This window comes from Quercus robur, chromosome 4 (assembly GCF_932294415.1).
Source record: "Quercus robur chromosome 4, dhQueRobu3.1, whole genome shotgun sequence".
Lineage (NCBI taxonomy): Eukaryota > Viridiplantae > Streptophyta > Magnoliopsida > Fagales > Fagaceae > Quercus > Quercus robur.
The window spans coordinates 69,536,348-69,551,120 of record NC_065537.1 but is presented as its reverse complement, the minus strand read 5'-3'; the positions used below and the strand labels follow the sequence as shown (position 1 = coordinate 69,551,120).

Here is a 14,773-nt window from a genome sequence, read left to right as displayed (position 1 = left end):
TGGTACAATGCATCCTAATATGAAGTATTCATTATGCAAATTATTGTTCTTTATATCAACTTCAAAAATCCAGGTGGTAATGAAAAAAAAAAAAAAAAAAAAAAAAAAACCAGCTAGAATATTTGAATTTTTTATTATTATTAAATATTGGTTTTTTTTTTTTTTCTTTCTTTTCATTGGAACTGATTGGTGAAAATTTTGGGCTCTTATCATTGCCTAAATTTCGTTTTACTATTGTCATTGCTACAATAAATCCAATGAAACACACCCATTTATGAATGAAGTTTACTAACATAATAGTATTCTTAAATATTCATTCTTCTTTTTTCTTTTTCCATACATGAACATAGCCATCTTTGTTTTTTTTTTTTAAATCCTTCTTTTAGTCATTTTATCAAACACGTGGAAATATAGAACATCAATTTTTTTTTTGAGTAGAGAACTGCAAATATTTGGATTACCTTCACCATTGAAATAGAGAGCAAACCACTTTCTTGGCAGCATTTCATTGTAAAAGAGACAAAACACACACACACACACACATAACACTACAATATATAAAATACGCTTGACATACCATATGGTTTGAAGGAACAAAATAATTTCCCCATTTAAGAATATAGGCTTGTAGTTATGAAAGGAGCTTTATACTTACAAGAGTTAAATCCAAAACCATTCCCTTTCTGGTTAAGAGAAATAGATGACGTGACGTCTAATAGTTTATATATATTCTATTCGATTTATCTCTCTGATTTTATAGGGGCAGTGGCAACTGAATATTATGAACTGGTTGGATTTAATGAGAAGAGTAAGAGGCAATAAAGGAGGAGATGGAGAGTTTGAGGCATTAAAGAGCTTACATGGGAAGTTTAAAATAGTGGAGATAGAAAGTCATAGGTGTTATGGAAGTTGAAGTGAAAACTGTAAAAGTATTATGGAAGTTGAAATGAAAACTGCAAAAATGTTAAAAGACTAATAGAAAAAGAATGGAAATAAAATATAATTTTTATTAATGAAAATAAGATAATGGCATAGCTACTGATGTGACTCAATTGGATCGTAGTAATAATAAATACTATGCTTCAGCTTTTAAATATATATATATATATATATATATAGATTGATTCTGCAGCAAAAAGTCTAGTCAATTTTAAATTCAGAGTTATCAGTTACCATCTTGCTGTAAAAGAGTTATCAGAGTTATCAGTTACCAACAAATTTTAGTATTAGAGCAGGCTCATCTGGAACTTGATTTTTCTTTCTTCACCCCACTCTTAAACCTCTTTTCAGTAAATTTCCATGGATGCCAAATCAGGAGACATCTTTACCCATTCAACAAACCAAGTTCCTATTTTCAATGGAAAACACTATGACTACTGGAGCTCTCAAATGATGAAAAATTGCATCTCCCAAGATCTATGAGATTTGATTGAAGATGGTTTCCAAAAATCACCTGCAACCGGGAACTCATCCTGGATTGATGCAAATCAAAAGAAAATCAAGAGAACTAAAGACGTATAAGGAGAGCTTGAAGAAAAATGCTACCCCTTCAGGATCATTCATTAAGGGGCAAGCAAATCTAATATTCTGGAATTTTTTTATATTAAAAAAGCAAAATATGCACGGGAGATTTTACAAAAGGAGTTTCAAGGCTCAAATAAAGTTATCTCCGTTAAACTTTATTTGTAGAGAGACTTTGACAATTTGGCAATGAAAGAAAGTGAATCTGTCAAATATTTCAATTCAAGAGTTTGCTGAGATAGTTAACTAGATCAAGAGATTGTTAAGTCTTTGATTTTATTGACTTGGCAATATGAATTTTGGTTGCAACTTATATGAATTTTCATTGCTTTTTGTTAATTATAACTCACATAGGGGCAAATTGAAATGGATTAGAAAGTTTATGATTTTAATTGAAATTTTCATAAATCTATGGTTTACTTGGAAACCTACCCAAATTGTAGGACCATATGATAGAATGATTTAATTAACCCTCACAATAAATAATTAAAATAAAAATAAAAATAAATAAAGAGGAATTTTAAAAGCACGCCCCGCTACCGTGTCCGGCAATGTGGTTCGAGCTGCGGTTTAGGACATGGTTGCTGCAGTTGCAGACATTTATGGGTTGACAATGTAAGTACCGTACATCAGTTTCACACTATAATGGTAAAATCAGCTTTATTTCTCACTGATAACTCACGACAAAGAAAAATAAAAAGCAAAAAGAAGAACAAAGCAGTGATAACAAGCCCAATACAACGCTTAATTAATTAAACCCTGACTCAAGAAAAAAAAAATTCACATAATGGAACAATCCATTTTATTTCTAACATATAATTAACAAGACCAATAGAACACTGCTGATTCAACTACGTACCCACAATCAGTTTTGCCCTAGCATGGCCCTCATTGATTTGGAACCGGTCATCCAGGCCGAAATGAGCCATGAGTAACCAAACAAAAGATATAAGCTGTCCGCCTTTACTTACTTGTTGTGCATGGGTAGCTGCTCTGCAATGAGTAGCGGCATAGGACAACATTTCCACCCATACTTTGCTCATTATCTTCCATTTGTCCTTGTTCAGTTTTTTCAGCTCTTTGGCCAGCATACATGCATCAAACAATACAGATTTGCTTCTATCTCCCTTTACATGAACAGGCTTAACTTTTGTGTTCACATCAAGGATTTCTTTACAGCCTCGCATTACATCCTTTCGATTTAAACCCCTTCTGTTAAAGAATTTTTCAGCTTCAGCACAGGTATCCCGAAATCTTATTTGCCCTACACCAGCCACAGCGGACATCATAGTAGGCTGCATCACCAAAAGATATATCATGTAATCTGAGAGGATCTTGCTGACTTCACGGTCATGGCGGCAATCTTCTTCCTCTGTATGATAGCAAAGTTCAGTAGCAACATGCCACAACAGAAGGCTCTCATCAAAAGTAACATTTTCAATATAGTTCTCTGCTATCTTTTGATAGCCTTTTCGGATAACATAAGCACCTCTAGCTGAGCATATCTTCTTGGTAGTTTCCGCATCACCAGCATCTCCTGATTTCTCTTTCAGCTCTTCAAAGATAAATTTCCATAGCTTTTTATGGAATTGGTGGCTTTCTACATACATCAACTGAGTTACAAACTCTTTAGTGCCCAAAAAATCAATGATTTTTTCAATACAAGGCCAAAAACACTCAAAGATTAAGCGCAAATAAAGAAGGGCTTTCTGTTTAAGGTTAAGATTCTTTTCGATTTCATGTGGACATAGCCTGAGGCAATAACTTATCAGCTTAAAACTTGACACGGATTCAGACCACCTGCGAAACAGTTTATAAGTAGCCAATACTTCATCGTCGTCCTCGGAGTCCTCAGATATAGACTTAGACCACCTTATCTTCTTTAACTCAAGATATTTTTGGGCAGACCACTTAAATAAAACTCCCAGTGGCTTGTTGAAATCGGTAGCAGCTATAGTCCAATTAGAGGAAAAGAGCATGAAGAGAGAAATTAGATCCAGGCAAATGGCACCAACTAGCAAAGTGTAGCTAACAATGACATCAAACTTCTTGAAACCATCCTTGTTCATTTTAAAGAAGATTCCAGAGGCCGTCACAACTGAAAAAGTGGATATAAACCGGAATATGTATCCCATTAAGCTATGCACCACAACCACCTTGGTAAAGAGAGCTTCATAGATGAAGTTGAGTTCTAAATCTATTATTTTAAGCGCATCTTCTGCAGTTCTCTTTCGGAAAAATTCTCGGCTTTCATTGCGCTCACGGAAGCTGAAGATAAGCTCAACGATTAGTCCCTTGAATGTTTTAAAGTAGTTGTAAGCATGTTTCACCACCTCAAGTTCCTCTAGATTGTCAGGATTTTGATTTTCACACGTAGAATCTTCAGGCTTTGAGTTTTTACCAGGCTCTGGTGTCATTTCTATCCGAATTGGTAGTCCGGCATCTTTCTTTGAAGTATATTCCTCCATAAGCTTGGCATAGTTGGGCCCCGGATCAGGTGCTTTAAGCATGGATTCTCGGAACTTATCCAAGCTTGCAAGAAACAATGCACGTGTCCGTTCACAATACTTAATAATTCCTGCCAGAAACATGAGGATTGTTGGGATCCATACCTTGTTTTTAGGAAGTGTGAGCAAGAAGACATAAACAGTAACAAGAACTTGGATGAGGAGGCTGAATAAGTGCCTAAGCCAGAGCTCATTATCCTCAAGGGCAAAAGCAGTGATAGTGTCTGGTCCACCCAGGTGTACCAAAAGGAAGGGAGCCCAAAACGCCAGAAGATCAGCATTCCCATCGGATGAGCTGTACACGTCTCCTTTACCACTGAAATGAGAGACAATCTGTCCAACAAGGCTGGATTCTATCTTATCCTTGGGACCTGACTTTGGGATTTGGCTGTTGGCAATGTGTCCAATAGCAAAGCTTGCGGCCCAGTCAGCCAGCAAGTAAGATGACCAGATGAGCAAAATCATCAATTTTTTAGGTGTGCGTTTTCTGAAGGGAGCAAACAAAATCAAAATAGTCTGCAATGAGAGGCTTAAGAGAATAACCCCCCTGATGTTCCATGCGTCCCATATCTTCTTTAAATGCTCAGGAATTAGGTTTACCATAGTCTCTCCTTGGTTTCTTTTCTGTCACGCCGCAAACCCAAAGGGTCTAAAGCAAGAGTCAGAAAACTATATCCCAAGTGCACCTGTAAATTTTTTTGATAGTTCAATCCAAATAAACATCAAGGAACTTCCATAATAATTTCATTAAAGATACTCCAAAAGTAAGTCAAAGATATATGAATAATTATAAGGAGATCTGAATAATAATTACACATCAATAACCTGTCCCAACAAGGAATAAATGTCATCACCACTAACAGATACAAAAAAATGAGTCAAGTCTCCTCTAGGATGTATAACTACTACTAGCCATAAAAACTTGTCTCAAAAGGATTGTTCCCTACTCTAGAAAAGTTTGTGAAAGAATGGGATGTGATAGAGCCCAATAAGTAGCATAATTAATGGGAGCGGAGAAAATGCACGTTCCATAATGATGATGATATTACAAACATGATCTAATTTGGGAATTTCCATCGTAGTTGCACAGGTTTTAACTTTTAATGTTTGTGTCTTTGTGATTTATTTTATTAAATATTACTAAATTTGATCTCTTTAATAAATTTACTTGTGATTTAAGAATAATTCATTTGCATGGGAATTTACTAAAATAATTTAAAGTTTTTTTTTTATTTAATCAAAATAATTTCTACTTGAAGGATAATTATACAAGTTTATTTTCATGCTTATTTATGCTTTATTATTTTCTATTAACCTTATAATATCATGAAAATTTATTTGATACTTTTAGTCAATTTTGCTAATATATACAAATTTAATATACCTTTATTTTTATTTGAATTAATTATTAAATTAATTATGACATCATCACAATTCAACTTCAGTCCAATAGCAAAAACCTTAGACCTCTCCATTTTCTGATTCTTTGAATGGACTGGGTTTAAAAACCATGGAAAATATAGTTTCTATAAACAATTTCCCAAAACGTGTTTAACCCAAAACAATGTTTTATGCAATAAGATTATTTTTCAAAAATCCCATTACGAAGCCACTTACCTTGCAATCCAAAGTTTTATACAATATGATTATTTTTCACATTAAACACAGATCCACGCGTTGAAAGTGATAAATTTTTTATGGAAGTATCTTTCTTTCTTTCTTTTTTCTTTTTTCTTCCTTTTTTTTTTTTTTTTTTTTTTTACAATTTGGACTAAGGTTAAAATATAAATAATAGAAGAACAGTTTTTCATATTAAATGCAGACCCATGCATTGAAAGTGATAAATTTTGAATGGCGGTATCTTTCTTTCTTTCTTATTATTATTATTATTATTTTTTACAATTTGGACTAAGGTTAAAAAATAAATAATAGAAGAACAGAAGAAGGTATATGTAATGTTTATTTTTAAAAAAGAAAATTGACCACTCCATAATCACACACTACACTACATTTAATATTCTAAACAACTTATAAATTATAACACAAATCCATCATACAAATCCACAATCAAAAAATGAACTACAACATGAATTACCTTCTAAATTACTATTTGAAATTTTCACAATTGTTGGAAGAGATTAAATTCAAATAAATAAAATTGTGTTCATAAAGTGTCATCATGAAATATTACAATACATAAAAAGAAAACCAATAATTGTTAATTCATCTTAACTTTTTTTTTAAATAAAATTATTATTAGAAACTAATACAATTTTTCTTAGAAATTCAAAAGGTAAGTTAGCAAAATATATAGAATTTGAAAATTATTCTTTTAGTTTTAAACAAATTTTCTCAAACCCCACAATCCAAAAGGTGGCTCGTGATGATTGTAACTCTTCTTATTTTTTATACCAAAATTAAATTTTGTATTGATTGTATTTGTTAATTCATATTGTTCCTATAATATTTTTTAATGTAAAATATTTTAAATAAGAAGATTATATGATTGACTAATTTGTTAACAAATTGTTAACCATTGTTAACCTTTGTTATCATTATTCACATAGTATTTTAACAATTGTTACCATTATATGAATTTTTGTATAATCGTATAATCTTCTTATTTTCAATCATAGTTTTCTCTTGAACATAATTAGATTGTATTTTCCAATTAATATTTATTTTCTTACTTTTTTATTACTTAATTGTAACATTTATTGTTACTATGCTCTAGTTGGGCTACATCAGCAACCATGTCATTATTCTTTTTCTTTCCAATTTTTCCTATAATTTTTTTAACATTAACTCATTTAAGGCAAATTAAAATCTTCATTATTTAACAATCAAAATATCATTTCTTTCTTATTTTTAACTCTTTTTATTGTTAATTTATCAACTTATTGTTACACTTTCTCCAACATTTCTTCCTCTCTTTTACATTTTCAACTCCCCACTACTGTCTACCTTAATTCATATATGGCATAATGTATAATTTATTATTTAAAATTTATTAAAGATAATTTGTTCTCTTTATCTCTACATCTATATATCATTCTATTATTTTGGATTTTTTTTTTTTTTTTTTTTTGAGAAACTTGGGTGTGTTGGATTGATATTATTATTTTTTGAAATTTTTTATATTCTACAAATTTTTGTTATAGTGGGTATTTTTTTTTTTTTTTTTACAACTAAACTTTTTTAAGTTTCAAATTAATGATTTAAATTTCTTATTCTCTTAAAAGAGATTATCAAGATAATCAAACCTCTTTACAAATTTACAATTCATATTACTCAAATTTGATAGACACATTCAAATACATAGCTATGTAGATTGTATTTCAATATAAGCTCAAATTCTCACTTCCAAAATATCTACAAATTAACTCAAACCAAGACTAAAAGAGGGAGAGAGAGTACATGTGAAGTGGAACTCAAAAAACACATTGCCAAAATGTATCAACCCAAAGTAGAGGTAAAAAAAATACAAAACTTCAACAATCTAAAATAGAGTTTCAAGATAGAATAAATAATAGAGCGAGAGAGAGAGAGAGAGAGAGAGAGAGAAAAATCACCCATCTTAGGAGAGAATGTGAGAAAAATAGTAAATTATATATATATATATATATATATATAAGAGTAAAAAAATGCTCAAAAGAAAATATATAGTGTAAACAGTAAATTATCTAAGTCATGCTATGTAATAGAATAACATTATATCATTATCTACTATTTAATGTCATAAGATAACATCTATCAATTAAAAAAAAAAGAAAAGAGAAAAGATAACAAATTAAAATACAACCAAATCGCATCAACCTAAAGTATTGTTCAATGCAAAAATTCATCAACTTGAAATAAATATGCAATAAAGAATTAAATATCCACCAAAAGAAAGAAAGAAAGAATATATATATATATATATAGAGAGAGAGAGAGAGAGAGAGAGAGAGATCATTTTCTTGTGATTTTTTTTGTGTGGGAAAAATATAAATTGAATGGAAGAGAGAATAACAAAGTTTTATAGCAAATAGAATGGGAGAAAGAAAAAAAAAGTCAAAAAAAGTTAGATGAAGGAATGGAAGAATTATAATGTTAAGATGTAGAATAGTGGGAAGTAAAAAGGTAAAAGTGAGGGGGAAAATGTTGGAGGAAGTGTTATTGTAAGATGAGAAATTAATAAAGAGAAAAATAGTTAAAAAGGAGAGAGAAAGTGTTGGAACTTGGAAATAGTGGATGATGTGGCTGCAGAAGTAGCAACAATAAATGTTACACTTCAGCTTTTAAATATACAGTAAACCTCAAATGGCCACCATTGTACAAAAATAGTTGAGAGTTTACCTTAAAAAAAGAGATAATAGAGCCTAAGAGCTTCCTATGGTGTTTTCTGGTGAGTCCCACCGAAAATACGGTGGTAGAGATGGTAGTGGAGTGTTGTACCGGTGGGAGAGTGAAAGAGATAGAGTGAGAGAAATGGGTCCAAAGCATGAGAAAAAAAACCATCAAGAGAAACTGTAAGGATTTTTTTTCTTTCTTTCCTCGTGATAAATATAAATAATTTTTTTTTTTTTTTGATAAGTAAGAATGTTATATAAATGAAAGGCTACTATGCATGAAAAACATAGAGCAGTCTCAGAGAATACAAGAAAAAAAGACAGAGAGAAAACAAAAAAGAACCAAACAACAAAATTTACAAAAGAGAAAGAGAACTAAGAAAAGAAAGGAGAGAATCACTAGTCGTGAGTCTCCATGCCCGAGACCAGTCAAAAAGAGTCCCACTAAAAGAAGCAAGAATCTGATCACCAGAACTATCCAAGTCCTCAAAAGTCCGCCGAATCCGTTCCTTCCAAATACACCATAGGATGCACAACGGAACTAAGTTCCAAATCTGAGATGAATGCTTCCCCAACCAATTCCACCAGCCAAAAAGCAAATCTGGGATCGATCTAGGTATAACCCAAGACAAACCAAAAGTTTTTAAGGCAAAGCTCCACAATTGATGAGTCAACTCACAATGAAGAAGTAAATGGTCTACCGTCTCTCCTAAATGAAGGCACATACTTCCTCCATACTTCCCCAACCGATTCCACCAGCCAAAAAGCAAATCTGGGATCGATCTAGGTATAACCCAAGACAAACCAAAAGTTTTTAAGGCAAAGCTCCACAACCGATGAGCCAACTCACAATGAAGAAGTAAATGGTCTACCAACTCACAATATAAATAAACATACTTCCTCCATAATATAAGTTAGAGCTTTACAACACATTTACAATAATAAGAACTACACATCGTGTCTCCAAAATATACATAAAATTCCAAAACTCCAAATGAATCAACACAAAATCAGGATCCTTCCTAGGATACGCAACCTCAACCTTAAAATCTAGGCCTACTACGCCAAAGGCTAACCTAACTTCCAGTAGAGTTAGCTATGGCCTAGATAAATTTAGTAGATGGAGTCACCAACCATTTATAGCCCAAATCTCCCCATTTAGCATAGTACTCCAATCACCACCAACAAACTAAGCTATGCTTGACGTATTGCTAATTGATCTGTAAAACTATCGGAGAGTGAGATGAGCTAAAGCCCAAAAAGTAGCATAATTAATGGGAGTGAGAGAAATGCAAGTCTTGTGATAATCAGCATTTTACAATAAAACATACTATACTTTGGGAATTTCCATTTGATTTCTGAAAAATCAAATATAGTAATGACATGACAAAAATGCTTGAAACAACATAGCACAAAGCTTTTTCGAAATATCTCAACGTGAAACTACATAATATAAATATATATTGTGAGCAATATTAGTACCATTCAAAAACAAGAAATCCAACCCAAGGCCACATGATAGTTGCCGACACAAAGCCGAAACTCAATCGCTAACACAAAGTCGGAACTAATTTGTCAACACAAAGCCAGAACTAATCTGCCGACACAAAGCCAAAACTAATTTGCTGACACAAAGCCGTAACTAATAACCATCACAAAGATGGGTGCTAAGATATCAATGTCACATAGACTATAGTATCTAGCTAGGTAATCACCGGATAATCGCGTCACAGCAGCCCAAGGGTAAAAACATAAAGAATTCACAGTTTACATGAAATCAAAACACGGTTCAATTCCAAGTAGTTTCACAAAACCCTTTGAAATACCCAATATATTCACAAGGTTCTCAAAGCCTTCAAACTCATTTCTTGTCAAGAAGATTTTGTTTCAATTTTCCCAAATATCACAAGTCAAGATAAAGCATCTTTAAATTTAGCAAATAATGCAATAAATCCATAAAATCCATGCCCAAAAATTAAATTAAAGATGCTTGTCTTTTCCATGCCAACAAATCATGCATTTCCCCATATGCAAAAACAAATATGATGCACTTTCAATACTTCATGTGCTTTCCATAAATGATTAACTAACAATAATAGTACACATAGTACATTCTAGGAAAAACATGAATAATGTTCCAAAATGGGTTTAAACATGAAATTCTTGAGTGCAATACTAATTATTTTTCAAAAATCCCATTAAGAAACCACTTACCTTAGAAGGCCAACCAATTTACCTCAACCGGGCACCACAAAATCAACCAATCCAATCACTAGGTCCATCGCCAAGAATATCGAAACCTAGAAACACAATGGTCAAGCCTATCAACAACAAGGTCTATCACAAAGTACTATTACATTTATCTCCGTAAATCGGAACAACCCCCTAAAATCGAACCAAAGGCCCTAAAGTTTAGTTTGCCCGTCCTAAGACAAGTACCCCTTCCCAAATGGGAACCAAACAAGCTTCCAAGAAACTCACAATGCTAACAAATCCAAAACATTTTAAATCCCTACCGCAATAATGTGCATTCATTAAATAGTATAACACACATCACTTTAAAGATAATATAACATACATCACTTTAAAAATGAAGTAGCTAGCCACATGAATCTCTTTGGGTACTAAATAATAAATTTAAGCCAAGATAATTTCAACCAAGGTTTGGGATAAATTCCACAATTTCTCAACGTTTTAGTCTTACTTTCAGATTCAGTACATAGCAGGCCAGCCATTTTGTAAAAATGGTTTGGTCAATGAAAAGTTATCCGATTAATTTGAAAATTTAAGGGAACATTCCCCTGTATGTATACAATGTACCACAGAAAATTCAGCCCAAAACGATTTTTGTATAATTTATCAAAAATAAAGAACTGCAGCTGACTCAAATCTGTCCCTGACAACTATAGAATCCAAAAGAAAGTTGCTATTTCTTAATACTAGCCCAAATGCTTTAGACTTGATTTACATTAAAACCACATGTGTCAAAGCATATTAAAAATAAGGGATGAAGCCCATAATGTCATATAAACAATCAGTCAATCACCACAACCAAAAATCAAGAAACCAAAACTCAGAACTCATATAGACAATTTATCAAACGCTTGGTATACAAAAAGCGCATGCTCACATTAACACATGCAACAACAAAACTCATACGGTTGATCTAGGAAACCAACCCTCAAGTACCCATTAGAAAATTAGACAACTAAATCCTCTTATCAAAGCAAAAACCCCCAAATTTTCACCATAATAAACCTCAAATGGCCACCATATGTAAAAACCATAAACCCACTGATCAAATAAATCCACCAAGATAAAACCCATATATATATATATATATATACACATGAATATCACTTTCAAAACTTAGATTAGAAGAACCTCTAGCATAATGTGAAAACCTACAAAATAATAAGAGTTTTACCTTCAAAAGGAGAGATGAAGAAGCCTTAGAGGTTGCTATAAAGCTTTTCCGGTAAATCTCACCGGAAAAATGACGGTGGAAGTGGTGGTGAGGTGAGTATCGGTGAGAGAGTGAGGGTGAGGTGGAAAGAAGTGTGTGTGGATGTGGGTGCTCGTGTTTGACTGAAAGAAAAGAAATGAGATTAAGTGGGGAGGTGGGGGCTCACGTGTGGCATGGAGGGGCATATGTGTGTGTTTGTGATTGTGTGTGAAAGCAAAAGAAAAGAGGGGTATAGACCTTAAATAGCCGGCCAGATAGAGAGATATTAATGAATTTGCGTGGTGGAAACTGGAAAATAGGTGAGGAAGGTGGGAGTCACGTGCGTCTCCAAAAATCTGATTTCTTTTTTTAAAGCTAGGGTGTTACATTTTCCCACTCTCACGTTGGCTAAAGAAAACAGAGTATTTTTGCAACTGCTAACAATGGAAATTAAAGTAGACAATTTTGTTGTGGTACTTTGGATTAAGTAATGTGTTTGAGTTTGGTGAGAGAGTAAAATTAAGTGTGTGTTTGTTTAGCAATTAGTTTGTTTTATAATAAAAAAAAAATTAATGCATAATGCAGTGATATAAACTATAAAGAAAAATCCATAAAAAAAAAAAAAAAAACCTATAAAGAAAAAAAGAAACCATTTAGCATAATTATCTCATCGCATAAACTATGTAAGCCATTACTTATTTACTAATGGATAAAATTTAGTTACAAAATTGGTTGTAACCTAAATCTACAACCTTAATCAATATCTTTTTATTGGAGATGAATTTTGACAAATCTATCATTGGATTACATCTTCTTCTTATATCCTTCATGCTTGAAAAATTTCTAGAAAATTAAAAATTAATAGCTATGTCATCAATAAATTATTTAAATTGCAAGTTTTTGTAATTTAAAATTATGCATAAAATATAAACTTATAAATCATATAATAAATAATATCCGATTGACATAAAATTTGACATGTATATTAAGAATATTAAAAACATGTAATTCAACGGTTAGATTTTCGAAATATGTAATTATATTTATTTTATTGAGTAAATTGTGGCTAAACTTTATCATTTATTAATTACTCAAATGACATTGAGCATTTCAATTTTAAGTAAATACCATGCATCAAAAAATTTACCTTAATAATAAGCTAAGTCTTACAGTGTTAGTTATCACTTGTCATGGTAGATACTCCCCTCAAGTGATAAAAAGATTTTCTCCATTTCTGCAAGCATCAGAAAAAGGCAACCAAATTCAACACCTTCTCGACTTTTTTTGTTAGGTTGAAAGAAAATAGAAACATAACAAAAAGAGATCTCCTAAAAAGAAAAGATGATTATTGTTAAGTTATGGTTTTTATATAACATTTATGATGGCTTTATTCCATGACAAAAAATGTTGTTATTTCATTAATTTATTTCCTTGTATATTTTTGTGGGATTTAATTGTAATGGATTTAGTCTTAAGTGGTGAAAATTTGATCAAGATAGTTGAAGGTCACATGAGAAACATATGTAGGAAGCTGAAGAGTCAGTGTATCTCGCAACTAATCTTGTGACTTGGCCAACCCACGAGATCCACTAATAGTTAAGATTTTAAGTGTGACTTTTATACCATTCACCCATACTATATATATCTTCATTACCCACAGAATTGTGAGAAGGCTATTAGATAGAAAACCCTAGAGAAAGGTTTCTATAACACCCACCATTTTAGAGAAAGATACTCATCTTTAAGTGAGAATTCCTTAGTAGTCTCTTCTCATCCCCTCTCCCATTCTTATATCTTGAGAGGAGATTTGTACCCAAACACAACCCACACACCATTCAGAGTGTACAGAGTGTTTTGGAACTTGAGAAACATTGGGTCTTTGCCAAAATAAGCTGTTGAGCCTTGATGGTGCAATCGTGCGGTATTGCAGGATCTAGGAAGCTAGTGAAAACAAGACTCCAAGAAGTCTATTGGTAATTAGAGCTTGGAGGGCTCAAGTACTTTAGGTAAATTAGGCTTGGATAGTCTTTTTGGTATCCTTGTACTCCAACTTATTTACTAGTGGATCATTTCGGCTTAGAGGGCCATGGAGAGGTTTTTATGCCAAGTTCTTTGGTTTTCCTCTTTAATAACACATCGCCATGTTTTTATGGATTTTAGTTTATTTTCTCTACTACCCTTTACATATTTGCCTTGCACTTAGCTGTTCATCCATGCAATTGTTGAATGTTTTGATTAATTAATTTGCTAATCACGTATATTCCATATTAAATGTGTTTAGATTAAAATTAATCAAGCCGCAATTAAAATTTGAGGGTCTAAACTAGCTGTTGCATTTGTAATATTGAGCTTTCAATTACCACTGAGTTGATGGCTTGTCACACATTTTCAAGGCTTGCTAGTTATGAACAAGTCTCAAATTTTAAGCTAGGTCCTTGCCTTAATTCGTTCTGCCTAAGGAGTCAAAAGGCTAATAAGTTCACCAAAATATCAAAACCTCAAAAAACATAATGAAGAAGAACAAACAAGAACAAGATTATTGCCAAAAGTCTTGTAACTTAATGACATAGTTTGCTCTCCTCTATGAAAAATAAGTTAAGCATAAGAAAGAAGTAAAATACCTTTTAGAAGAAGTTGTCCAAAATAGGAAAACCCTCAAAAGGCAGTATTTGATTTGTAATAGTCTATTTATGAAAAATTGGGATGAAAAGATAGACAAAGGCATACCAAAAGAGATCATTTTGTGATGGATTATATGAAAACAATCAGGCATGGAACATGAGCAATAATGGGCCAATCTACACCCGTTTGCCTCCAGCATCTTAGTTGTAACTTGTAAGAGGGGACGACAAAAAAATATTTCCAAAGATTGTAAAGAGGTGAGATTGCGAATCTCTTGAGGAAGTGATGTCAGATTGGGTCAGCTCCAAAGTCTAAGGTACTGTAGTGATTTGAGGTTAGCTATTCAA

General features: G+C 32.3%; 1 protein-coding gene across 2 annotated transcripts; it reads right to left on the bottom strand.

Moving 5' to 3' along the window:
• Nucleotides 1-2,154: 2,154 nt before the first annotated feature.
• On the bottom strand, nucleotides 2,155-12,021 carry LOC126723503 (uncharacterized). Of its 2 annotated transcripts, XM_050427023.1 has the most exons (3): nucleotides 11,787-12,021; nucleotides 10,574-10,659; nucleotides 2,155-4,714 (listed from the first exon to the last, which is right to left on the bottom strand). In XM_050427023.1, exon 3 carries the CDS (start codon nucleotides 4,629-4,631, stop codon nucleotides 2,373-2,375), a length of 2,259 nt encoding a protein of 752 aa, XP_050282980.1. In that variant the 5' UTR covers nucleotides 4,632-4,714; nucleotides 10,574-10,659; nucleotides 11,787-12,021; the 3' UTR covers nucleotides 2,155-2,372. The 2 variants fall into 2 exon arrangements, with proteins under 2 accessions (XP_050282980.1, XP_050282981.1); XM_050427024.1 differs by lacking the exon at nucleotides 10,574-10,659.
• Nucleotides 12,022-14,773: the final 2,752 nt, after the last annotated feature.

What these genes read in the sequence shown, in the direction of transcription:
- LOC126723503 (XM_050427023.1), bottom strand. Translation starts at nt 4,631, where the DNA reads ATGGTAAACCTAATTCCTGAGCATTTAAAGAAGATATGGGACGCATGG.